The sequence below is a fragment of the Eulemur rufifrons genome, chromosome 2, assembly GCF_041146395.1.
Source record: "Eulemur rufifrons isolate Redbay chromosome 2, OSU_ERuf_1, whole genome shotgun sequence".
NCBI classification, from domain to species: domain Eukaryota; kingdom Metazoa; phylum Chordata; class Mammalia; order Primates; family Lemuridae; genus Eulemur; species Eulemur rufifrons.
Window position 1 is genome coordinate 88,996,488 of NC_090984.1, and position 27,560 is coordinate 89,024,047.

A 27,560-nucleotide genomic window follows, 5' to 3' on the forward strand; every position below is an offset into this window, starting at 1 on the left:
AAATGCTTTCCAGGTGATCGGACTGAATTTCCAGCTGATAGACCATGCTGACACTTGAATGAGCCGCATATATTATGTACCACCATAAAACTCCCATGTACCTCAGTATATATTCATGCTATCAAATTTTAAACCTCCAAATTCTAAAGCAACTTGCCATAGAAAAGCATTTAGCTTTGCTTATAAACAAGTCAACTACCTGGAAATCAATTTAGTTGGAAAAGGAATTTCCAACTAAATTTAGTTGGAATTCAGATAAGAATCAGTAGATTTTATTTCAAGTTCTGGTTCTCCCACTTGTGCGAAGTCACCTAGAACTACTGACTGTATTTCAACCCTTAACTTCAATTTGAAATGACAGTGTTGATCCGAAAACTCCAATTAGTAGAAAACTATGGTTCATAAATTCCACATGGTATTATATTTTATGTTTTTGGTAGAGGCCAAAAGATCTAGCTTAAAATTAATTCTGGTAAAAACTAAGTTATCCATTTAGAAATATTTTTTGCAACTCTCTCCTTGTGTTTGTTTCAAGGAAAATCTGGATGGTGATTTAAATGATCAATCACCAGAGAAATAGTCCAGCCATATAGACATTTTGTAAAAATCATTCAAAGACATATTTTCTTACATCATAATCCAGGGGCTCTGATTGTGAATTTCAAATCATGGTGGTTTGAGATGAGATTAAAAAGTAGCAGTTGAATATTTTCATCACAACCACTGGATGGCAACAGACATTAACAGTGAGTGGAGAAAATCAGTACAAAAGCCACTTTTCTGCTTTCCTTGATTTCCTCTGTATTCTTAGATATAGAACCAAACAAACCTCCTAGAGATGTCAGGGAGAGGTAAATGAGAGTGAATTTGGAAGTGAAAGAATTAGGTTTTGGAGCACACGTTCTGCTTTTGTAAGTGCTTTGTATGCAGATAAATCCCCCAAGATTTCAGTGCTCAGCCAAGAGTTGTAAGAAAATGAGGAGCTTGCCAGAAGGGAAGAGTTAAACCAGAATTCTGTATTTACCAGTATACGCAGCCTTGAACTGAATTGTTTATTAGTTGTAGTGAAATTTTTCATCTTATGCAATAAAATCATGCTTGTTGCTCCCCATTTATGAGTGGAAGCTTACAGCTCAACCCTACCTTCAGGACTTCTCCCTCTACCACAAGTTTTCTAGCTGTGGACAGAGGCCACCTAAAGGACTCCTGTGACCCAAGAGGCTCCAAACTACTAATACAGTGAACAGTTAGCTCCTCTGTGTCCCCTCCATGTTTTGAGGGGACCCTTGTCCTGGAGGCACTGTAGGGTAGGGAAATGTTAGGTATCACCCTCTGGAGTGGGCTGGCAAGGCCAGGGGATACTTACATGATCTTTCCACTTCTCCCATGAGGAGGTGGAAGTCTCACAATGAACAGTATACATTCATTCTAAACCCCATTTATCCACATGAACCATTTTAACCAACATCTAAGCCAAATAGAAAACCCAATTGTCAGGAGTCAGGTGTAAGCCCTGGAAAAAGCTGGGGCACTGGAGGAAAACCCTGCCAAAGATTACTCTGAGTACCTTGAGAGATCAGCCTCGACACAGTTCCTGGAACAGTAATTCTCAAATTCTGGTGTGCCTACAATTCCCTGTGTAGCTACTTAATTAACAAAGCAGGCTCAGCTCTTCTCAAGGAGAGCCTAAAATCTGTATTTTAACAAACTGTTTCTGATGTAAATTGTCCACCAACCACACTTCGAGAAACACTATCTAGAAAAACTAAATGGTTCCACCAAGTCCCTGATCCACTCCACCTGCCACTCACCCCCAATTTCTACAAGGAGAGGGAAAAGTCCTGGATCAATGCTTTACCTGGCAGAGGAGGACCACCCTTTCAAACCCAGGTCATTTAAAACCCAGAAGGGCCATTACAGAAGCAGAATTGACTCAGAAATTGCTGAATAAACTATAGATAGAGATCATGGTCAACTGCAGCCTTGAGCTGAAGTAACAAGACCCAGGGGTGTGCTTGACTCCACTTCAGACCCGTGTTTGAGTGACTGATTTAAAGCTACCTTTGCTCTGACTTTAACTTCTATCTTTTCTTTGCCTGTTAGTATAATTTTGATTCATATTTGGGGTAGTCTTTAGAATTTCCAAAGCTTTTGTGATTCCATGGCCCCAGCCAAGCTTGTATCTAACTCTAAATAATCAAGTTGTTTGTCCACAATCCCTGCCTATCTCACTACGTGTCTTATTTAACATCCACAGGTACCATATTTGACCTTCATGTCAGCTCCAGTTTCAGCCACCCAAATATCACTGTCACCTAAGCATATTAAACCCCTTGATGCTTGGTGCTAGATATAGTGCTCAAATTGTGAGAGAACATCTCAGTGCCATCATAACTCAAATGGATTGTTTTTCCAACAGCACACACAAAAAAACTTCAATGACTAATGAAGCAGCATCAGAGTTTAGGGTGTTTTTTCCCCATCATAAATATTTTTGCATCTCTATAATCAACATGTTGATAAAAATTGAAATATAATTTGAGAGGTGATGGGGATCCATCAACCCAAAGCATCAATAAGTCCATCTTCAGAGCATATCTCAAATCCATCCATTCCCCTCCATCTCCATTGCTACCACCTCTGCCAGCCACCATCATCTCATGCCTGCAAAAGCTTCCCAACCTGTCTTCCACTTCCACACTTGTCCTCCTCCAATCCTTTCTCCCTAGATAAGCCACTGAAACCTTTTTAAAAAATGCAAAGGCAGTCATGTTACTTCCTAGTTTATCAATGTTTCAGTGGCTTCTTAGAATGCTTGAAAAAGACCAAACTCTGCACCATGGTGTGTGCATGAAAGGGCAATGCCAACCTTCCAACCCCTATTTCTTGCCCCTCCACCTTTGCCTACCACATTCTAGCTATGTCCATTTTTTTTCATTTCTCGAATACCCTAGAAGTTTCTGGCTTCTGGACTTTGCATTTTCTATTGTCTTGGACCTTCTTTATTCAGTTCTTGCCATAGTTGACCCCTAAGTTTCCTCATTCTCAGAGGCCTTCTCTGAACTTCCTACCTAAGTGCAACCCACCACCAGGTACTCTCTCACACGGTCACTCTTTGATTTCCTTTCAAATGTCTTCCCCTCCCCCACTGGATGGTAAGCCCCACAAGGGGTGGATTCATGTCTGCCTTGGTCACCACTATATTGCTCATGTCAGGCACATAGTATGTCGAATCAAGGAAGGATGAGTGGATAAACACATAAGGTCTGGCTTTGGCAGGCTGGCATAGCCTTTAGTAAAATTTATGTTGTCTTCATTACAGGATTGTTTCATGGGGTAGCAAAGATAGAATCTGGAAATGCAAAGACCACATCTATGAGTGTCCCACATAGATTTTGAGGAAACTGAGGTCAGCATTTGAAAGGGATGGAGAATCCTCTGGAGCCCATCTTGGCTCTGAGAATTAGAAGTATGTGAATTATGCCCTCCAAGCCCCATTATTGTAAGTGAGGATGATTTACATGAGGGAGAAAGGGCCTGGACAGGGAATTAGGATCACCATCTAAGTAGAGTCATTATTTCTTGAAGGCATAAAAATGTTTGCCATCTGTGAACTCTCTTTCCACAGGCAAGTTCAAGGTCAACTTGACTCTATCTTGGGATCTAATCTATGCCCCATTCCATGCCCAGGCCAAATTTTCAAGGGAGTTGGGGTTTATTGTGTCCAAGATTTGGCATTAAAATATTACACACGTATAATAAACATTTTAGATATTTATACACTCCTGGGAGGTGAAGTGTCAAGGATATCTGTCCCTAGAAATAATAAGTTCTGGGGCCACCCAGATTTGGAGCAATTCTATCCGAGGCTGAGAAGAAAAACACTGCCAGTGTCTGGAAGCCACCATTTTCAAAAGCATAGATCAATATGCAATTGGAACAATGCTAACTTTGTCACTGCTTCAGAAGGAAAAGCCATGAATTGAGCTGGCTACTGGCAGCCTTACTCCAGAGATGTCAATACCAGGAGAACACCTTCTATCACTGGGCAAAGGCTCATAAAAGAAGCTTAGTTGCTTTGAATAGTCTATGGTGGAAAACACAATGAGTCCATCTAAGCATCTACATGGTATACACTGGCGCAGAAGCCAGACTTGATCCAACAGTTACTGGCCCATCTTGTTGGAAGCTAACATGGAGCAGCAGCTTCAGCCATGAGGTGTAAGTCCTTAGGCTGATTCTGACATCTGTACCATGAAAGAAAGAGACTTTCCAAAAATCTTTACAGCCTGCTTTATTATTTCAGTCTCATGGAAGCAAATAAACATAGGACTAGAGTATAATGACCTTTATTTATTTATTATTACTTTTTTAAATAAATAGAGATGGGGTCTCACTCTTGCTTAGTTTAGGTTGGTCTTGAACTCCTGAGCTCAAGTAATCCTCCTGCCTTGGCCTCCCAGAGTGCTAGGATTATAGGCATGAGCCACTGTGCCTGGCCAATGGCTTTTTATTAGAATTACGAGAAGAAAAGGAAATGTGTCACACTTTGTTTCTCTCCCAAATATTTTAGGACAGAAGCAATATCTAGTATAATAACGAAAAATATTACAAACATCATAATGCTAGGCAGACAAAAATCTATTCTATTTGAGAAGACCTTCACCTGGTAGCTTTCCTAGAAATCACCTGTCTCCCTACAAGGAAGAGAGATGGGTTTTTCCTTGCCACAAGGGACTAAGCCCTATCAGCTCAGGCTGCTGCAGCTGGTACCCACAGAGAGGAGGCCATGAGTAAGGAGGCTGCAGAGGCCTGCCTCCCAGGGCACGGGACAAGCATCTCTCTGCGGAAGAGACAGAACCAGCTGAGTCCCCTCAGTATCTCTAATTTAAAACCATGGTATACCTAAGGCATGCTGACCAAGGTGTTTTCTTACTAGAGGTCTGAGCTGCTTAGCTAATCTGCTTACCACAGAAATTCTCAAGTTTCAGAGTGATTATTAAAAATGCAGATTTATGCCCCAGCCCATTCTTATTCTGTGGAGGTAGAGTGAGAACCAGAATTTTTATCAAGCACTACAGGAAATTCTGTGATACCCAGGGCCCAGGCAACACTTAGGGAACCACTGGCTTAAAGCAATAGTGCTCAGCCTGGGTCACTGGATGCATACTTGAGGGTTCCATAAAGAGAATTTTTACATTTTGTGTTTTTATTTTGATGATTTTTCAAATGTTAAGAACATTCTGCATTATATAGATGATAATTTTATAGCCAACGCTACTGCCAAGACTCCGGTTGAAGTGTTTACAATTCTGTTGGCACTGAGTACTTTTAACTTTGCCTCAAACTAAGAGTCTTTACTCAGATCCAGACTTTGTTCTTTTAAATTATTCCATCGCCCTCCATTGGATGGATGAATCAAAATTCATCTACTCAACTCCCTGCTGATGGAGTGCTGTTTCCAATTTTTTCATTATTATGAGCAATGCTATAGGGAAGATTTACATGTATCTTCATATCTATATTTACACGTGTATGTAATTTATATATTATTTTTTGCCCATCTGCTGTAGCATTTCTGTGGGATAAATTCCTAACAGTATTCAAAGGGTATGAGCATTAAAACGATAAGAGGGTTACAGTCCTAGAGGCTGAGTGTTCACACCAGAGTGACGCTCAAATGACATCATTTAATTTGCTCAGGAACGGAACAGAGGAAGAAAAGGAGCAGCTTTTGACAAATAACATGGGCCTGTTGAATTTGGGAGGTCTATGGGATGTCCAATAAATAGTGGGGCAATGGGCTTGAAGTCAAAAGAGAGGACTTCACCAAAGCGAAAGATTTGGGAAGTGCAACACACAAGGCAGTGAGTGAGAGCAGCCTGGAGAGCAAAGGTAGGAGGTAAGAAGAAAGACAAGGCCAGAACTCAGGGGCAACACAGAGGAACCAAAAGGGAGGTAGCAAAAGAGATTGGAAAAGAGGTCAGAGAGTAAGAGGAGAACCAGGAGGGAGAAACATCAGTGTGATAAGAGAAGAAAAAGTTCTGAGAAGGAGTGAACGATCCCTATGTAAGCTGATATTGTCCCCAATTTTACCATTAAGTGAAATAAGTTACAAAACAGTATGTTCAACATAATATCACTTTTTCAATAAAAATTACATATGCCCAAATGCTTAAAGAAAATTTCTGAAAGGAACAAGAACAGCAATAAAAACAAAACAAAATCACAAAAGCCCCTGTGGCTACCTGAGAATCAGGAACAGGAGAGTGGAGAAAGGGAATTTTAACTTGTTATTTTGCACCATTTAGTACAGTTGGAAATTTATTGTCATGAACATATGTTACTTTCTTACTAATGTTTTAAGGACTGACCAGCAGTATGATACTAAATTGCCAGAGAGGACAAGAAAGATGAGATTGAAAAGAAGCCATTAGTTTAGCAAGAAGGGAGTCATTGGTGACCTTTAGCAGAATGGGTGCAGGTAGGAATGTAGAAGCACTGCCACAGCCTAAAACACTGCTTCTCAAGCTTTAGCAAGCATAGGCATCACCAGGGGATCTTGTTAAAATGCAGATTCTGATTCAGCAGGTTTTGGGTGGAGCCCAGGATTCCCCATTTCTAAAGGCCTCCCACATGATATCAAGGTAGCTGATCCAAGCATTATACTTTTGGGTTGCACGATAAAGCAATCAGAATGCAGGGGATGGATGTCAGGGTGAAGGGACCACCACTTCCCAAAGTGTGTCCCCTGGAAGATGAACCCTGAGGCACACTCTAATAAAGAAGATTCTATAACCGAATAGGCTTGGGAAATACCACATACCCGTCCTGATGAATCACACTGGGTATTAGTCTTTCATTGAGAACTTTTGTGTTGGCTTTTCACTTGGGCATTCCTAACAGTTAGGGCTGACCTTGTAGAAATGAAAATGTGTCCACCCCTTTAGAGTCTAATGTTCATGATAGGTCATCCTAGAAGGTATGGGGGAGCAGAAATTTGGGGCAACAGGAGCTCAGGAGTGTACAGAAGGGAAATCAAAACATGAGGAAAGAATTGCATTTTATCTCTAGTTCAACAATAGTGGAGATCTCTTAAAAGTGAGAAAGCTCCAAAAATAGAACTTCTAGGGGGCACATGCAGCAGTAAACCTGGTGTTCTTCCATGGCACATGCCAGAATGCCATCGGGTATCTGCCAAACCTTATTCTGCATATTTCTAGGCCCTTCTGAAATCTAGCCCAGCATCAGCAGGATGGCTTCAAAGCTGGGGGATGAGCTTACTTGTGAATACGTAAACCTGAATGCATTTATACTGCCAGAGGCTTCAGTGGACAGGAGCAGGAAACCACAGAAGCTGACCTGACCTCACCGCTGATGGGTGCTGAGCTTGGCATGAGCACAAACTTGCTGTCCACCGACAGAACAGCCTGGGGGAGGCGAGGCAGCACTGATCCTTTCTCACCTGCTGAGATGGAGCAAGTGAGACCAAAAGAACCTCAGAGCTCAAATAACCTGCAGGCAGCACTGAGTCACCTGCCCAGGACCTCCAGTTCTTGGCTGCCTCTGAATGGCCTTTTAGACTCTCTTCATAGATAGTGCAGCTGAGCAGCGAGTTTCAGTGGGAGACTGGATTTCAAAGGCCCCTCAGTGCAGAGGAAGAGTGGAGATTATTCACCCCAGCATGCCTTTATCTTTTGAAAAGACCGCCACTGCCCCCTCTCTACCTTCTAAACTTGGCAGCAGAGGGTCCAAGCCATATGGGGCAACTTGCACAGAGATTCAAATGACAGCAAATTGGCCATAAAAGATGCTCTGAAGCCTGGGCATTCACAACTGCAGTCTTCTATCCCCTCAGCTCTCCATCAGATGTCTGGTCAGTCAGTCCCAGCTGTTGTACTTGTCTCTCCAATTTACTAGGAAGAGAAGCAGGCCTGCAAAATTCCCTTTCTCTTTAACCTTCAGATTTATATACTTTTGGGAATAAACATATTCGAACAGCACTGTGCACATGGTGACTACCTCAGAAACGTTAGTTATGGGATAAAATGGAGACATATGCCTATTACACAGAGTGACATGGACACACGCTCAGCATGACTCAAGCTTGACTGCTTGGGGCCCCAGGGGACTGAAGGTTGTTCATGCTAACGTTTCCTGTGGCTCCCTGCAAACTTCAGGGTTCTCTCCTTCCAGTCATGGTGGTGACAAAAGAATCCAAAATAGTTTTAATATTCACCTAATACACATTCCCACTGTTAAATCTGTCTTCATATATCCTCCCTATTGCACACACTAAATGCACTTTAAACTCTCAGGAGAGTTATTCAGGAAATCAAGAGTCAATTACATGGGCCCCCACACGATGCCACCTGTCATGGTGCCACCAGCAACCATGTAGCAGGGTTATTTTTTTATTCTAGTCCTCTAGGTTCCCCCATTCCAATGTGTTAATTTTAAAGAATTTAGAAGCTTGCTTCCAATCTACAATAAGAAAGATTTTGTCCTCTATTTTTATATGAAGCACTTTAATTGCTACTATCACCGAAGCATAGACACAGAAAAGAGGGTGTACCCTTGAAATCATTTATCCCCAAAAGACAAAATACTTCTAAAGGAACAAAAAGTAGAAGAGATGGGTGGGAGGAGACCTTAAGTAAAGTTGTGCTTTTAGGGTTTGTTTTAAAGTTCTACTCGGGTGTTCTCTACCCAGGAGCCGGGTAGAAGTTCTCTATCTTCACCCATAACAAACATAGGATGAGCAGGGCTTCATTTATTCATGTGATTCTTTGATTCCTTTCCTGGATTTTATAATACAGCTGCAACCAGATGTGAATGATTTGGGGGGAAGAATCTCCTCTAGTGTCTGGAAGATAAAATGACTTTCATTTTTCCTGCATTTGAAGACCTCACCTCAAGATTTCGCATAGGGAGAACATAATGACCAAATTAAAATCATTCAAAGTTCTAAGTGACTTTAAAAATTAATAAGTCACCTTAGGTCTTGCTTAGGAACAAGAGAAACTCTGGAACCAACTTTGGTCCCTGTCTTTCCTGACTAGCCGGGACACAAAAACCTTATCAAGGCCCAAATCCCTTGCTTCTTGGGTAAGAGAAAGGATGGAGCTGAGCTCCACTTGGCCCGCTTAAGAAACACTCTTGGCTGGCAAAATGGACATGCTAACGGTGGGTCCAGCACCTAGAGGCGGTGGAATCGGAAAAAGGCCTGCACAATATCAAAAACATCACTTTCCAAGGTAGGAAACCCAGTCCTGGAATGAAAGGAGGGATACATTCACTCAACTGAGGGGATCTGGGGTGCACACAAAACCACTCATTATTAGGACCTCTTCTCTGGCACGTGGTCCCTCCCGGAGCTTGTCTCTCATGTCCCATCCCCCTTGGACATGTTCTCTTGTCCACCGTTTGACGGGCATTGGGATGACTACAGGACTGAGCCAGAACCGCTCCTCCTCGGAGCAGCCAGAGGAAGAGCACTCACCACACAAGCCCGCTGCAGCCAGAAGAGCCCTCACGTTACCTTTTTGCTTGTTGAAAAACAGCAGAGGGGGCGCGGCGCCAGGACCTCGAGGCCCAGGGCTCTTCGTGGGGCTTTGGTGGGGACTCGCGGCTTCCGCGGGTTTCCGCGGCGGCGTGGGCCCTTCGGGCGCCGGGGCCCCGTCTCCGGAGTGCGGCTCGGGGCCGGCCTGGGGGGCGGCCGTCGGGTACGTGGGGAAGGGGCCCGGCGCGCCCTCCTCGGCCCGCGCGCCCGGCTCCTCCCGGATGGCGTCCAGGGCGGCCGGCTTCATGGGCGGCGAGTCCTGCTCCCGCTTGGGGCTCTCCTCTGAGGCCGAGGAGGCGTCGCACGACTCGATGATGAGCTCGCTGTCCAGCTCGGCCTCGCGCTCCTCCCGCAGGATGCTGTACTGGATGGACGGCGAGGCGGGCGAGGGCGGCGGGCCGCCCACGTGGCCGAAGGTCACATAGCCCGAGGGCAGCGCGTCCTCGGCGGCCATCGGGTCCTCGGACACCAGCTCGATCTCCGAGTCGCCCGACTCCGCGCTGCTGGCCTCGTGGTCCAGGGGGCTGGGGATGGTCGGCAGCCCAGACCTGGCCTTGACCTCGGGCCTGTCGGCCACCTGGCTCACTGGCCGCGGGCTCTCGGTGGTTTCGTAGGATAACCCCTTTGCTTCTTTAATGGCGGTGATTAGCTCATCCTCGGAGATGCTGCATTTCCCCTGGGATTCTGCAGCAGATGGTTCTGTCGTCCCACAGAACGATGAAGAGCCAGAGAGGCACACACACGGACAGACAGATGGACAGAGAGAGAAGAAATAAAACAAAATTCCATTAGGGGAGATGTTTTGTCGTTGCTTGAGAAACACATATCTCATTAGCACGAAAATAATCTGTTTCCAAGGCTATGCTGGAAAGACGGGCCACCTGAACTAAAAGGCTAATGACTGTTACGGCCCAATTAATCAGTGTTTTACATGTCTGTCTATCTTAATCTAGCTATTTTTAAAAAATGACCCAGTGATATCTTAGCAACAGAACTTGTTTCTTTTTGTTTCAATGCAGCATAGCTTCTAGAAGTCATCATTTTAATTTGATTTGTTCTCTTGGGGAAGTTTTTCAGTTTCACAGATTTCATCAGAAAATCTATGTATATAACTCTCTAATTGGGCCCACCAGTATCAACAAATCTGGAAATCTTCCATTATTCTTTGTCCACTGCTGTTCATGTCCTCTCCTTCAATAACAAGGCTAGGTAATTTGGAGTCATGGCTACAACTTGACTTCTTAGCTTTACCTATCAATATTTTTACAATTCTTTAGTTGAAAATGCAACTGGGTGGAGCAATGTAAGAGATAATTCTTGCCAATTTCACCAAGGAGACTTGTGCAGATTACTGTAATGCATAATCCCACCAGCCTTCCCCTCCCTTCACCTCCTCTTGACAAGAATGAAACCTGAGAGTCACCCCTAGTCCCCTGGGTGAATTCCTGCCTTCTGCCTGATGTTTATCCAGATGGCCTCAAGGGTACACTGGTAATCTTGCTAAGCTTTCTCTCCTGGGGATGAGAAACCTGGGATCACCATGACAACAGTGTTCAGAAGCTTGGTTTTCCCTTGCCATACAGCAGGGCCTTCTTTCAGAATATCTTAGACAGTGGTCCTTGGGTCCTTTTGTGAGCAAGAACTAGTTGGCATTTCTCTAAAGCTTTAAGGCCATTGAGGGGGATCTATGACAAGATCCTCTATTGCTTCAGGATTGTGGGAGAACCCCAATGGATAAAACAGTTTAGATTTTTCTAATTCTATAAAGCAGAATTGATTTGATTCTTTATCTCTGTATCATTTATTCATCTATTATTTATTGAGAACCTAATATTTGTCAGGTCCTCTTCTAGGTACTTGGGATATATTAGTGAATGAAACAGATAACAAAATTTTTGCTTATATTCCAGTGGGAAGAACACAATATATTGCATAAACAATATATGTAATAAATAAGGGAAGTATATACTAGGTTTGAAAATGTTAAGTGCTATGGAAAAAAGTAGAGTAGGGTAAGGGAATCCCTAGTGCTGGGACAGGGTAGTGATGAGTTTGCAATTTAAGGACAGGCCTCATTGAGAAGGTAAACCTATATTTAATACTTGAAAGAGGTGACAGAGTGACTCATGAAAATATCCAGAGGAAAAACATGCCAAGGAGATGGAACAGATAACACGCAGGCACAGATGTGAGAGCTTTAATGATTTCCAGGTGTCACAAGGAGGCCATTATATGTGGGTGAAGTGAATAAAAGGGATAGTAATAGGAGAAGAGGTCAGAGACTCGGGGGGGTAGTTTGGCAGGAGGGGCAGATCAGATAGGATCTCAAGGGGCTTTATTGTGAGTGAAAGGAGAAGCCATCAGTGGGTTTTGAGCAGAGAAAGGATATGATCTATGAGTTTTTATTTTTTTAGTAACTTAACAACCACTTCACTCTCTCTCACATAATTTATGTTTAAAAAAAATTATTGTATGATCCTAAACTCTATTTATATAGCAGTTAGTTCCTTAATAACTTGTGCACATTGTTCTTTGATTTCAAACAGCATAAAAGTGTAAAAGTTATATCAGCCGACTCTGGAATGGTAGGCTAGAGCAAGGAGAAAGCAGATAAGGAGCAGAGGCTACTGTAAACTAAGGAATGCTCTATACATCCAGAGCACTACCAGCAGCAGCATCGTCACAGCGCATTTGCTGAGCATCTGCGAGTTGCCAGGAACTTTATACATGGAGCTTAGAGTCCAGTGGCAACGGGTGAAGTGACTGGTCCAAGGCACTATAATGGTTTTTCTCTCTTTGTCCCCTTGAATCCATTCTGATCTTTCTCTGCCCTGTTCTGTGCTCTAAGAGGCTGATCTATATAGAAGGTATTACCCAAGATCCCTTCTCCTCTGGTTTCCAGTTGTTTTCAGCCAATAGGAAGCATGAAGGGCTGGGAGGAGGGAAATGTTGAGGTAGTTAACCCCCTGCTGCTTCTGAAGTTCTGGCTCTTTGCAGGTTTTAGGAATGCTGGTCCTTCCCTTTGTTCCATTAGGTCTGGGGGTGGTAATGACTATCTCATGTTAAGGCTTTGCCATCATTTGTTGGTTTTCTTGACCATCTTTACACATCTGTAAGTAGTCCCTTCTTTAAACTCTCTTCAGTTACAACCTTGCGTGTGTCACTTGTTTCTTGCCAGGCCCCCAAATGATATAGCCACATGGCTAAAAATGATTTGGCTTGAATTTGAATGCATGTCTTTCTATTTCATGTGTTTTTCCACTATGTCATGCTACACCTGTTTAAAGGCAGAGTGGGGTCTGAGATGGGCAAGTTATATTTCAGCGGATGAGAAGGAGAAGAAAAGTAAACTAGAAAACCACATGCAAAAGAATGAAGCAGGATCCCTACCTTATGTCATATTCAAAAATTTAGTTCAAATCAATTAATAACCTAAATATAAGAGCTAAAACTATAACACCCTAGAAGGAAATATAGACATGAATCTTTGTGACCTTGGATTAGACAATAGTTTCTTACTTATGACACCAAAAATGGAAGCAACAAAGAAAAATTGATAAATTGGGCTTCATCAAAATTAAATACTTTTGTGCTTTAGAGGACTCCATCAAGAAAGTGAAAGCATTATACACAGAATGGGAGAAAATACAGGCAAATCATATTAAATATCTGATAAGTGGCTTTTATTTAGGACATATAACAAACTATGACAGGGCAAGATGGAGGACTAGAAGCAACCTGCACGTGCTGCTCTCAAGGACAGAATAGAAAGTTGAGGGCAGAAGCCTACCTATAGATGGCTCTTCTTGGAAAGAACGTTATAATACTCCAGAGAAGCAATGGGGACATTCAGAGTGAAGGAGAAGTTGACGAGCTGATTCACTGGGCAAGACGGAAGGGAATTTTGGGGAGGCATACACGTGTGGGGAAGAACAGGAGACAGCCCCGGGGTTCCATGCTCAACCTGCAGGCACTGCAGCGGAGCTGTGACGGGACCCCACCACCACCGTAGACCTCTGGATTGATTGGAGAGCTGCTTGGAGTCTGCGCAGAGACGCTGTGGAGAGCGGGTGCAGCAGGGATCTGGCGGCTACCACTCCCAAGTTATTGCAACTGACGCCATTCTGAGCTTTCCGGTACAGGGCATCAGATCTGCACAGGACTCTGCATTGCAAAAGCAGCCTTTGCATCACCCCCCAGCTGGGCTGGGGAAAGAGCTGGCGGAGCAGATGCTCCCCTATGCTGTCCCCTGTGATTGGGAGCCAAGCACTCCTCCCTCTCAATGTCAGGTCTGAGCAGAGGGGGAGATTCAGGGGCCACAGACACCACCTGGGAAACCTTGCGGTGACTGCCTCAGTGGAACCTAGACAGGGAGAACCTTGGCCCCATGGAAGCCCAGGCCCACATCCCAAACCCTGTGACTGCCAAGCTGCCCCCAAGCTCCGTTCTCATGGTTCCTACACCACAGGAGCTGTCCCCACTGGTGCAGCTCCACCTCTGCAGTTCTCCCACTGCAGTCTGACACTGTGGCCCTGCCCAAACAGCTCCTGCCCTGCCTGTAGGCTGCAGCTCCAGCTCTCAGAGTTACTGCACCTGGGCCCAAGGCTCCGCCCCCAGGCTTCACTGCAGTTGCTGGGATAGCTGCCCCACCCCGCTGAGGCTATAGTGCTGACTCCAGGACCCAAGCCTCTGCCCCCATGGCTCCAGTGCTATTGCCAGTTGGCGACACTGCCCCTGAGATTCCATCACTGTGCTTGTACCCCAAGATCCCACCCAAAAGTCTCCACCACTGCTTCTGGGCCCACAGAGGGCCCACCCCGAGGACAATGCCCTGCCAAGGACCCTCCAGCTTCCAGCCACTATTACACCTAGACCTGGTTTGAGCAAAAACCCACAACCCAGAAACCCAGAACCACTGCCTAGATAGCCTCACCCAGCTGCCACTGTCACCTCCATGGGGAGACCACAGGCAGAGCAATCCCCCATAATTCCAGCCTCCATGGACAGGGTCTAACGCAGCCCCCAACTTAGCTTCCAACACTGATCTGGGGAACAACCCATCACACTGCACAAAGATCATCCAGCACTGCATGAACTGTGGCAATCACAGGGGAATGGGAGAGAACAGAACAGCTGCGTTACAGGCTCTCAGTGTGCCCACCCCTCCCCTGCTGGGTCAGGATTCATGAGTAGGACACAAAAGTGCTATTTAGGACCTCCCCTTCTCCTTACTAAGTAGGAGAGTTCCCAGGAAAGGAGAACAGGTGCCCTGCAAACCTGAAAAGGCCTTAGCTAAGAGAAGAGGATTCAGATGAGCAGAAACCAGCAACAGATCTGTAGCAACATGAAAAAACAAAATAGTTCAACACCCCAAAGGGATCACAATGGATCTACAGTAGTGGATCCCAACCAAAAGGAAATTGTCAAAATGTCAGAAATGGAATTCAGACTATGGATGGCAGATAAGATGAACAAAATTGAAGAGAAAGCTGAAAAGCAAAAAAAGTCAAAAAAATATTTCAGGAAATCAATGAAAAAAATGAAAAAGTTACTGAAGAGATAGACAACATAAGAAAGGATGTAATATAACTTAAAGAAATGAAAGAGTCATTTAGAGAATTTCAAAATAGAGCAGAAACCTTCAACAACAGGCTAAACCAAGCAGAAGAAAGAATATCAGAGATTGAAGACAAGCTCTCAAGCTAAACCAGTCATTCAAAGATTCAGAAAAGAAAATAAAGAAGACTGGACAATCACCCAAAGAAATATGGGATTACACAAAGAAAACTAATATATGAATTATAGGTATCCCTGAGGGAGAAGAAGAAAGAACAAGAAGCACGGAAAATCTATTAGAGGGAAATACTGAAGAAAACTTCCCTGGTCTCTCCAGAGATTCAGACATACAGATCCAAGATGGTCATCAAACACCAGGAAGATTCATAGCAAAAAGGACATCTCGAAGACACATAGTCATCAACTTGGTCAAAGTCAAAATGAAGGAGAAAATTCCACAAGCAGCAAGATGAAAGCAACAACTAACCTACAAAGGAAAATTCATCAGGCTAACAGTAGACTTCTCAGCATAGACTTTACAAGCCAGAAGGGATTGGGGGCCCATCTTCAATCTTCTTAAGCAAAACAACTGCCAGTCAAGAATCTTATGTCCTACAAAACTAAGTTTCATAAACAATGGAGAAATGAAGACATAGCCAGACAAGCAAACACTAAGGGAATTTGTCATGAATAGACCTGTCCTACAGGAAATACTCAGAACTACATTATACATAAACAAGCACAATAGATACTCACCAGTGTAAAAAAAGCTAAAGCTCACAGCTTGTATAAAACAATAACACAAGAGGAAAACAAAGCAGTAAGGTATACCTAACATGATGAACAGAACACCATCCCACATGTCAATACCAACAATCAATGGAAATGGTCTGAATGCCCCACTCAAAACACAGACTGGGTGAATGGATGACAAAACACAACCCAAGTATCTTCTGTCTCCAGGAAACACATCTAACCCATAAGGACTCACACAGGTTCAAGGTGAAGGGATGGAAAAAAAATTTCACACAAATTGAAATGAAAAGAGAGCAGATGTGGCCATTCTCATATCAGATAAAATAGACTTTAAATCAACAATGGTAAAGAAAGAAAAAGGTGGTCATTATATAATGGTAAAGGAAGCAATGCAACAAGAACATAAAACAATCCTAAATATATATCCACTTAACACAGGAGCTCCCAGATTCATAAAACAAATCCTACTAGATCTAAGCAAAGAAATAAACAGTAGCTTCGTAATTGCAGGAAACTTCAACACCCCACTGACAGAGCTGGACAGATCATCAAAACAAAAAATCAGTACAGAAACACTGGACTTAAACAGGACTTTAGCACTTAACAGACAATTGCAAAACATTCTACCCTAAAACTACTGAATATACATTCTTCTCATCATCACATGGGACATTTTCCAAGACTGATCATATCTTAGGCCACAAAACATGTTTTAACAAATTCAAAAAGTCAAAATTATACCATGTATCTTCTCAAATCACAGTAGAATAAAACTAGAAATCGATTACAAGAGAAACACTCAAATCTACACAAAGTCATGGAAATTAAACAACCTGCTGAGGAACTATTCTCAGGTCAATGATGAAGTTAAGATAGAAATCAAAATATTCCTCAAACTGAACAACAAAGGTGAAACAAGCTACGAAAAATCTGTGGGATACAGCAAAAACAGTCATAAGGGGAAAATTTATAGCCTTAAATGCCCACATCAAAAAGACAGAAAAATCACAAACTCATAACCTAATGTCATATCTCAAGGAATTAGAAAAGGAAGAGCAAACCAAACCCAAAGTCAACAGAAGAAAAGAAATAACAAAACTCAGAGAAGAACTAAATAAAATTGAAACAAAACAATACAAAAGGATCAACAAAACAAAAAGTTTGTTCTTTGAAAAGATAAACAAAATCAATAGACCTCTTGCTAGATTAACTAGAAATAGAAGAGAAAGGATCCAAATAAACTCAATCAGAAATGAAAAAGGAGATATTACAACAGCTATCACAGAAATGCAAAATACCATCTGTAAATACTATGAAAATCTCTACACACATAAACTAGAAAATGTAGAGGAAATGGACAATTCCTGGAAACACACAACCTCCCAAGACTCAATCAGGAAGAAACAGAACTCCTGAACAGGCCAATAGTGAGCAGGAATGAGGGGCTAGCCATAGGATGAGTAGAAGAGGAAAATTAAGGAGACACTGAAGATAGATAATTCACAGATTTGGAGTTTGATTCATGTGATGAGTGAGAAAAGAGGGGTGTTGAAAGTCACTCAGATATGGTGAGGATGGGTGAGTAAAATGAATAGGGATTTCATACTTAGACTCATGAAAATCAGAACAATGAGCTGCCTTGATGGGGCAGGGGAAGAAAATTCTTATCTTTGATGTTTCTTTTCTTTCTGGGGCACACATCCTTCCAGTTTCTCATGGGGGAGGCCTCCTCAGACTGCTAGGACTGACCAAACTCCTGCTTGTATGACATTCCTAGGAGACCACATAGCAAGGCAGCCCACCCTTGAGCCATTTGCTCTGATGCTGCACCATTTAGGAGATGGGTGCCCACTCATTCTGCACAACTGGTAGGCCCTGGGCAGCTTTGAATTTATGCAATGATTTGATCAAACTCTGTCTCCTCACCCTCCGCCACTCTCCCTGACCTCAGACTGAAAGCACCACAAGGGCAAAGGCAGCCAAGATATATTTGTTCACTATCATATCCCTAGCACTAGGCACAGTGTCTGGCATACAGGAGGTACTTGATAAACATGTTTGTGTGAGAGCTAGCTCAAACTTTTAGAACCATGGTTCTTAGTCAATTATGTGTCTCAAAACTGCCCTCAGAAATTCAGACATAGTAGAAGCAGGTCTGGATGGAGCCCAGGCATCTGCATTTTGTAACTCCATATGTGATTTGAACAGTCATCTCCATTTAGGGTGGCCAGACTTAGCAAATAAAAATACAGGACATTCAGTTAAATTTGAATCTGAGCTAAACAATGAATTTTTTTAAGTGTAAGTATGTCCCATGAAATACTTGTATTTTATCTGGCCGCCCTCCCTCCAGTTGAAAACTACTGTGTCAGAGCATTCAGAAAAGAAGGCTCAGGTTCTTGCTTAATTTATTCAAGAGTAAGGATGATTCCAGACAACTGTGGGGTGTGGGAGAAAAGGGACTGATGCGTTCCATCTTAGGCAAATGAAGGTGCTGCCTTAAAAATAATTCATTCTTATGAGGCAAAAAGTACTCCATAGCTCTGGTTCCCATTGTCTTCTGTTCTTAATGGGAACTAAAAAATTAATAAAATGTTAGGATGAATCAGGAAAGTCTTTAGAAAAAAACAGAAGTATCCCTACCTGTGTTTCAAGCCTTATGGACCTCTCACTGACATATTGGTTATCATGTATCAGGACTGACACAGCAAAGCTAGAAATAGTCAACTAAAATCATCCAATAGGATATGAAAACTGAGAATAAGAATCACCTCCCTCCCCGGGTGATGTGTGTACTGCTGCTGACAGTTGTGATGATATAATTGAGAAGGATAAAAGGAAAGGTGAACATGGGCTATTTCACCAAGTCTCAGGTGTTCATTCTCCATGCAGCATCCAGAAGGATCCTTTGAAAACCCATCTGATCCTGCCATTCTTTCCTTCCTTTAACCTACTCCAGCCACACTGGCTTTCCAGCTGCTCCTTAAACACCTTAAACACACAGGATATTCCCAGCTCAGGGCCCTTGTGCTGGCCATCCCCTCAGCCTGGCCCCCTCCTCAGATGTCTTCATGGCTTGCCCCTGGCGCCATTCAGCTCTCGCTCAAACATGAGCTCGGAGAAGCCTGTCCTCATTCCCAGCCCCACCACTCTCTCATACTTTACTTTGCTGTATTTTTCTTCATAACCATTATAACCACCTGATATTATATATTTATTTGTGTGTATGTCTTTCTGTCTAGAATGCAAGTTCCAAGCATGCAGGGATCTTCTTTGACTCACCATTGCATCCCTAGTGGTAATGGACTAAGCCCAGCATGAAGTAAATGGTCAACACATATTTGTTAAATGAATGGAAGAACGAATGAAAGATGTCACTTCCCAACTTAAAACCCTCCAATGGCTTCCAGTTGCATTTGGAACACAATCCAAATTCCTTATCCATGATCTGGGGCCTGGCCACCCCTGCCCCCCGAAACTGTGTTCTAAGTCACACTCCTCCCTTGCGTCTTCTCACTCTTGGCCTTCTTTCAGTTCCCAAGTAACACAGCCTTGGGGCCTCTTCGGGGCCTGTGCATTTCCTATACCCTGTGCCAGAGATCCTTCTTTGCCTGTCTCTGTGAATTGTGGGCTCCTTCTCCCCATTCAGATTTCAGATCACAGGTCAGCTTCTCAGAGAGGACGTCCCTAATCTGCTCACATCCAACTCTCTTTCTCCGTGTATATACTCACACTTTGTGAAATGACACTATATATTTATGTGTCTGTTTTTATTGTCTGTCTCCTCTGACTAGCAGATAAGCTCCATGAGGGCAGGCATCTTATTATTACCTGTGCTATGATTTGAATGTCCCCCATGTTGGAACTTAATCCCCAATGTGGTAGTATTGAGAGGTGGAGCCTTTAAGAAGTGATTAGATCATGAGGGCTCTGACCTTATCCATTCATGGATTGAAGGATTAAAAAGCTAAAGGATTGATATGTTATCATGAGAGTAGAACTGGTGGCTTTACAAGAAGAGAAAGAGAGACCTGGGCAAAGCATGTTAGCACATTCAGCCCCTTCTCCATGGGATACCCTGCACTACCTCAGGACCTTCAGAGAGTCCCCACAAGCAAGAAGGCTCTTACCAGAAGCATCCCCTCAACCCTGGACTTCCTAACCTCCAAAACTGTAAGAAATAAGTTTCTTAAATAAGTTTCAGGTATTCTGTTATAAGCAACAGAAAGCAGACTAAGACAACCCAGGTCGAGGAGGAAAGCTCAGCTAGAAGCAGGCAATATCTCCCTCTTTGCTCTGAACTGTAGGGCCATATGAGGATTTTAATCTTTAATCCTTAATCCAGTATGTCATCCTTACCCCCTGCCCAACCTCAAATGAAGAAAGAAATATCTTACAAAAAAAAATTTGATAGGATTTTAAGGGAAATCCTGGATTTTGACCTTTGTACAATGGACACAGGCTAAAAAAGTTGCATGTTAATTAAATTAGTTTAAGTGAGATTTAAGGGCAACAGATAGTAAAGTATCTTTAATGCAAATTGTCATTCCTTAGTATGTGTTTTAGGAGTTCAGATTTCCACACACTGGGTTTTCCCAAGGCAAGGAATACCAGGGCCTTTACCTGTTCCAGAAGACGGAGGGGTGACAGATCCTGGGCTGTCATCTTCAGGCTCTGAGACGGTGACGGTGGGGACTGTGTCAGGACTTGGCTTCAGACAGATGTCTTGTTTCTCAGGGGTCTTCTCCTGGGTAGCAGTTTCAACAGAAGGTTCTATCTCCGTCAGAGTGATTTTGACAGGGGCAGTGATCAGAGGAGCATGGTGCTGTTCTTCAGAGAGATCATCTATATAAGGAGCAAAGGTGGATTCTTCAAATAAATGGTCCTTGATGATTTTTCCCTCCACGGGAGCCGGTTTATCAGGTTCACGGACCCTGTCAGGTTTTGTTGAGATTTCGGTGTCCTTATTCTTCAAGTCCAAGTCTTTATCTTCTGACTCTGGGTGACGTTGCTCCTGATGTTTCACCTCCTCTGGCCTGGTGATGTCAATGTATTTATAGGCTTCTGCTTTCATCTGGCCCAGGGGGTCTGCTAAGATCTTGTTCACTTCAGTGGACTCTGCAGGAGTCATCTCTATTCCAGAATCAGAACTCAATAAGCCATGAGGCTCTATCCCAGGCACATCGGGTAAGGAGGGGCTGGGGGCACCCAACTCCTCAGGGCTCTCTGAAATGGGGACGTGGCCATTTTCCTTCTGAAGAATTCCAGTGAAGTACGTGGAATCCTCTCGAGGTGGGTAACAGATGTTGGAAATTAGAGATGTGTAACACGCTCCTTCCTCATCTTTTGATGTTGTTGAAAAGGTGTGGTCCATAGCACTGGAGACATCTGCCACACCTATGAATCCAAACAGCAGCAGACAATGAGTGGGCACCTGGTCTCAGTTCCCTTTCCTGCCTAACCCACCACATCCCACCCCTGCCTTGTAGAGACACTGCATCCTTTCTCCTCAAGACCTTGGAGTTCCCTCAGAGCTCCCTCAGGGCACTGGCACGTTAATTTTCCTTCTCTCTCTGATAGTCTACAGTTCTCATATTTTTCTGGTGGCAGACCCCAGAGGCTAACGTAAGCTGCCCAAATAAGTCGGGGACAGATCCCAGAGAACGAGGAAACTTATTGTCACCATCTACTACCGCAACACACAGTGGCTTTATCTTACTCAGTATTATTAAAAAGAAACCCTCTTTGTATCTAAAGTACTCGTAGCTCTTTAAGTAGAGGTGGAAATGTAGGCTAACTCAGGTTTGTAAATGCAACAACAGGATAGTCAATTGGGTAGAGGAGCTGCTCTTGGAGACTCACAGAGCTGGAGAGGCCTCCTGGGACCCTTTGGTCCAGCCCCTTCATTCATGGACATCACACACACACACGCTCCCCCCCCCACACACATATACACAAACACACACAAAGTATGCACAATATAAAACCCTTAAGACATATCTGAAGAATATACCAGACTAGGGCACCAACTCATATAAAAGAGATCAAAGTAGTAGCAGTATCTTATCAATAGCTAACATTTGAGTGCTTGCTATGTGTCAGATGTAGTTCCAAGCTTTTCATTAATATTAACTCATTTAATCACCAAAGCAATCCTACAAGGTTGATACTATTGTTAGGCTCATTTTACAGAAGAGGAAACTAAGGACCAAAGAAGTTAATATTTCACAGAAGACCTCACAGGCAGTAAGTGGTAGTAGAGCCTCTATTCAAACCCAAGCTGCTTAGAAGCCAGGAAACCTCCCCTAATGTCCTTTGTACCTCCTCAAATCAGACTGTGAAGTTTTTTTTAAAGTGATTTAGATTCAGCATTATTACAAATAAACTTAATTTTTGCCTTTTCCTAGCTTTGTTGGTTGCACAAGCCCTTGTTTGTTTATGAGGGAATAGAGAAGCACCCAGCCTCTTTGCAGTTCTAGCATTCTCCTGCCCCAGTACCTTTGCACTAGCTGCTTTCTTTTCTTGGACCTCTCTTCCCCCAGATTCCTATACACCTAATTCACTCACCTGCGACTCTTTGCTCAAATGTCACCTTATTAAGGAAGACAGCCCTGAACCCTATTTCAAATTGCAACTTGCCCTCCCCTCCCTATTCCCTGGCAATCCTGTTCCCCTCTACCTTCCCTACTTTTTCTTTTTCCATATCACTTATCTCCTTCGAACATACTGTGTAATTAACATATTTATTTATTATGTATTTATTTATTGTCTCCTTTTGCTACGTACTCTACATGAGGACAGGAACCTCTGACTATTTTGTTCACTAATGTAGCCCAACACCTAGAACATAGCCTGGTACATACTAGGTACTCAATAAATATATGTAAAATAAAGGAAAATGATTATGAAGTTTAGAATTAAGCACAAATATCAGGATTATGTGAGAAGGCAGGTTGCAAAATTCCCCCAAATTGCTAATGATACTTCATTCAGCAAATGGCTTAATTTTGCGAGCAACAGACCAGTTCAAATCTGCGCATTTCAACTAGGCTTCTAATTGTACTTCCTTTGCATATGGCAGCCCCTCTTTTCAAGTTAGACCAAAAAAGCTCAACAACAAAAGAAATAAGGAAAAGGAATTGCCTAAGCATACATAGACCACCAAAGGAAAAGCTATTACATTTAAATTCATGTGTGCACACACACCCTTACCCTAAAGAATTCTTAAAGTTTCTTTCAGTATATGCACCTAGCCTATATGTAGATCTCACGGGAGGCAGGGAAATCAACCTGAGATATTTCACTACAGATAGTTGGATCCTGGAATTCTCTACCACAGTTATTTGGAACCACTTGCAGGTGTTAATAAGTAATTGCTCACCAGAAAGTAAGGAGAGGTTTGTCCATGCATATGAAGAGTACCGAGATGTGGCAACTGGGAAGGGAATGCCCTCCTGGAGAATACACAGTAGGTAGTTGCCAGGGCTGTGTCACTGCAAACTGATCATCCAACTGTCACACAATGCTTCCACTGCAGGGGCCACCACAGGGGCCACCATATCACGCATACCTGGTGTGTTGCATGTCACTCAAGCCCACTGTCTACTGCCACCAGAGTTATCATACTAAACACAAATGTCACTTGTTCAGCACTCAGTCCCAGGGCTCTGCCCTGCCTGACTGGATAATCCTTAAACTCTGCAGCCTGGCATGCTAGACGGTGTGACTTCCACTGTCACAGTGCTGTCTGCACTGCTCCTCTCACCCTCCAATCCAGGCATACAAAGCCCTTCACAGTCTCACACTCGATTCAACAGCTTTTCTAGCTCTGTTTTCCACTCTTCAGTTCAAACTCTAGGCTCTAAACTACCCATCACTTCTCCAACACTGTATACTTCTAACCTCCACATCCAAATTTCTGCCCTTCAACCTCAACCCATCAAACATAAGAAACTTTAAATGACACTTTATCCATGATGAATTTGCTGTCTTAGTTCATTCCGGCTGCTACAGCGAAAATATAAAAACAACGGAAATGTATTCTGGAGGCTAAGAAGATCAAGGCACTAGTGGATTGAGTGTCTGGCGAGGGGCCACTTCCTAGATGGGCGTCTTTTTGCTGTAACTATACATGGTGGAAGGGGTGAGAGATCTCTATGGGACCTCTTGTTTAAGGACACCAATCGCACGCATGAAGGCTCTGCCCTCATAATCTAATCACCTCCCCAAAGCCCCACCTCCAAGTGTCATCACTTTGAGGGTTAGCATTTCAACATATGAATTTTGGGGGACAAAAACATTCAGACAACAGCACTAGCCATGCGTGCAGCATCTGACCCCTTCCTATTGTTCTCTGTCCTCATTCTTATAGTATAAACTGAATTTATAGTGCTCACGTGGCATATACAACAGGTGACATATGTTTGTACGTGTTATGTCTTGCTAACCTGCCAGCTCCTGAGTATGAGGCTTATGTCTGGCACACTATATTGTACACAATAGGCATCTAATACAAAATAAATAAATGGACCAATTAGTCAATGAGTGGGTTTATTCTATGCAACTACTTAGAACAAACTAAGACTAATTAATGCAAGTTACAGATGGGATGTTTTAAATATGTTATGTGTAAACAGTCTAAGAATTTGAGTTATCTCACAATGGAATGGAGCTGAATCTCAGAACAAGAGGGTTCTGATCCTAGTAGATACTCACGCAGAGAGAGGCCCAACACCTGTACTGGCAGAAGCCAGCACTTTGTAGAAAGTTAGATGAGAACTGCAGAATTCGCTTCCAACTTTCCATGTTTTTTTTACTGATTGGCTACTGCTATAGTCTGACACAACTTCCTTTTTACTTCATCCTTTCCTGAAAAACAGAATCAATATAATTTTCCCTAAGGTGATGCCTCAGAGAATAGGGGCCTATAAGATGTACAGTAGTAACTAAAGGAACAGAACCTAGATTATACCTACATTATTTAAGAGATTGTAAGTAGAATCAACAATTGGGAGGAACTCTCATCCCTAAAATTCTTACCCTACCAGGTCTGTCTTGCTCAGAGAGCCTAGCGTGAAATCGGAAGGATCCCTTTGCCACACTCTATAAATACTACCAATTAGAGAAATAGGAAGACGAACAATGTCATTTGTGTAAATTGCACATTCTATTTTTTAAAATGTTTTTCCACACATTTTAGATGGTACCATGGTAGAACCATCATAAAAAATGAATAATTCAAATACTTTGAATATGGTTATGTCCCATTTCTGAAAATTGAGCTGAATACCCTGAAAGATTCTCAACGTTCTAACTTACTGCATTTGAAAAAATATATATATATGGTGCCTATCAGATAGAATTAATGTAAACAGAAAGTCCTCCTAGACAGTAAATTATGTTACAGCAGAGTCCTGTGGGGATCGTTGGAACTGAAAAGCAGAACTGAGCCTTAAGGCTCAGGAAAGCCAATTAATTCTTGTCAGCACTTCCTACAGAGCTGGCAGATGTGGGAACTGAGGCCAAGCACACAAGCCACGCGTCCTAGGTCAGAACCCATATTGTCACGTTGTTAAATACAAATCCACTTTGTGCTTTCCTTGTCTAGACTAGAAATTACTACACACACACACACACACGCACACACGTATAAAACCAAGGATTCCTTGGAATATCTGATTTCCTCATTTTCTCCAGCTGTATCCTGGGCCATCTAGAAGTCTAATTCATGAGGAAGCAGATGTATCTCAAGGGTCAACAACATGTGAACCCACAGATGCCCTCTCAGGAGGTGGACTCAGAGGGCACAGGAAATCCAGTTACCTGGATGCACTTACAATGGCATTGACTTACAAAATTTCAATTTACTAATAACTCATCAGGAAAGCACTTATAATAAAAACTGAAGGATCCATAGGTCACTATTTCTAATCAGAAGCTAAGTAGAAGAAGGATGAAAATAAGCTGACACATTACTATTAAACCACAATGCATACTGATAAAATCAGGCTTTTGTAATCCTCCAATGTCATAGATCAGAAAGACTAACCATGAGGCAGACAAATTCAGTAATCTCATGAAGAGTAGGTGTCTTATTTTACTTTTTTAAATTCTCTGGCAATATTAAGGAATGGGATGACAAAGATGACTTGCTGAAGATAATTTTACCTTTCCCAAGGAAAGCTTTAAGCCTAAAATCTTAATTTTTAATGCAGATTCATCCTCACAGAATGGAGCTCATTCAGTTGGTGGCCTACAACTGAGGCAGTTTGTGTTCTGGCTCAACCACTATCAGTTGTGAGACTCTGGGCAAGTTAGCTGCTTAGAGCCTCGTTTATTCATCTTTAAAATAAGGCAATAATAGTTCCCACCTTATTGGGATGTTATGATGATTAAGTAAGATAATGCCCTTAGATCTTTGTCTAGCACATAGTACACCCTCAATAGATGAGAGCTGTTGATTTTATTGTCATCTCTATTTTGCAGGAAGGACACTAGTCATTTCCAACATATTACCATCTGACTATTAGTTTGTTCCTTTATCTCTAGTGACATGCTATCAGGGTAGTTTGGCCCAGAAGGAGTTTCATGAAGCCAACCCACACTCATTCCCTCTGGGGTCTGCCTTAGATGCTAAAATCCCCAGAGTGCAAGGACACACTGTCTGCACAGCTCCAGGAGCAGGTGGTGGTTCATTAAGTACTCTCTAGGGATGAAACTGATGTAGATCCTGTCATGACTGTGGTGATGACCGACTTGAGCATGAAAAGTTGAAATTTACCAAGACTATACACAGAAAAGGAATGAGAGGGTTTAGTGCCCACAGATGAACATCTCCCTTGTGGGTAGAGCCCATTCTTATGTGTCAGGGTTGGGATAAGGGGTCTGTGGTTTAAGATGATACTATTATAACTCAATAAAGTCGCTCTTACTGCTCTGAAGTGAAAACATAGAGAATTCCAAAAAAAAAAAAAAAAAAAAAAGATGGACTATACCAAAAGATTTTCTGAGCACAGAGGTAGAAATGCTCTATTAGAGAAACATCTGGCTTACTCTTCTCTCTGAAATCACAAAAACAAAAAAACTCACTAGTTATTGTTTGAATGGGGCCAATATTAACTGCTCTGTTAAACTGAGGAATATTTTTCAAAAAGTGGGGGTGTAATTAAAAAAACTGTAGAGGAGAGGAGGTGAGATGGCTGACCAGAGATGTCAGTCACCAGATCATCTCAGAAAGAAGGAAAAGTTTTACATGATAAAAAAACATAGCCCAGGTATAATTCTGAGGGGAAAGTGCCAGAACCTACTGGAGATTCCACAGAAAGAAGTTGTATAGAACAGGAAGGAGCAAGATTTCAGCAGAGATCAACCCCCAAGGAATTTGGAGCACCATGGAAAGGCTGCTGATGGTAGTTCCCACGTGAGTTGGCACAGATCACCCCAGGGACGATTGAGCCCCTTGTACAGCCTATACAGCCTATTACAGCTTTCAAGAGTTGCTACTTCCCCTCCATTTGTGCACCTACCAAACCAAGGCTTCCAGAGAGAGTGGGGCTCATGCCTTTCCTTTTAAAGACTTGCAGCATACCAAGGGGTGCTCAGACTGTGGGTCCCTGCTCAACAGCCCTCCCTGGTGCTGTCTGCCTGGCTGCTCCAGCAAAGCAGGGCACACCCCCAAAGAGGGACA

At 42.9% G+C, this 27,560-nt stretch overlaps 1 protein-coding gene across 1 annotated transcript in view; it reads right to left on the reverse strand.

Moving 5' to 3' along the window:
- RTN1 (reticulon 1) overlaps positions 1-27,560 on the reverse strand; it is a 209,991-nt gene that overhangs the window by 74,234 nt on the left and 108,197 nt on the right. The window contains exons 2-3 of the mRNA XM_069465010.1: positions 20,498-21,271; positions 9,542-10,261 (exon numbers count right to left, since the gene is read on the reverse strand). Coding sequence (XP_069321111.1) covers positions 9,542-10,261; positions 20,498-21,271 — 1,494 coding nt within the window. The remainder of the gene's footprint in view (positions 1-9,541; positions 10,262-20,497; positions 21,272-27,560) is intronic.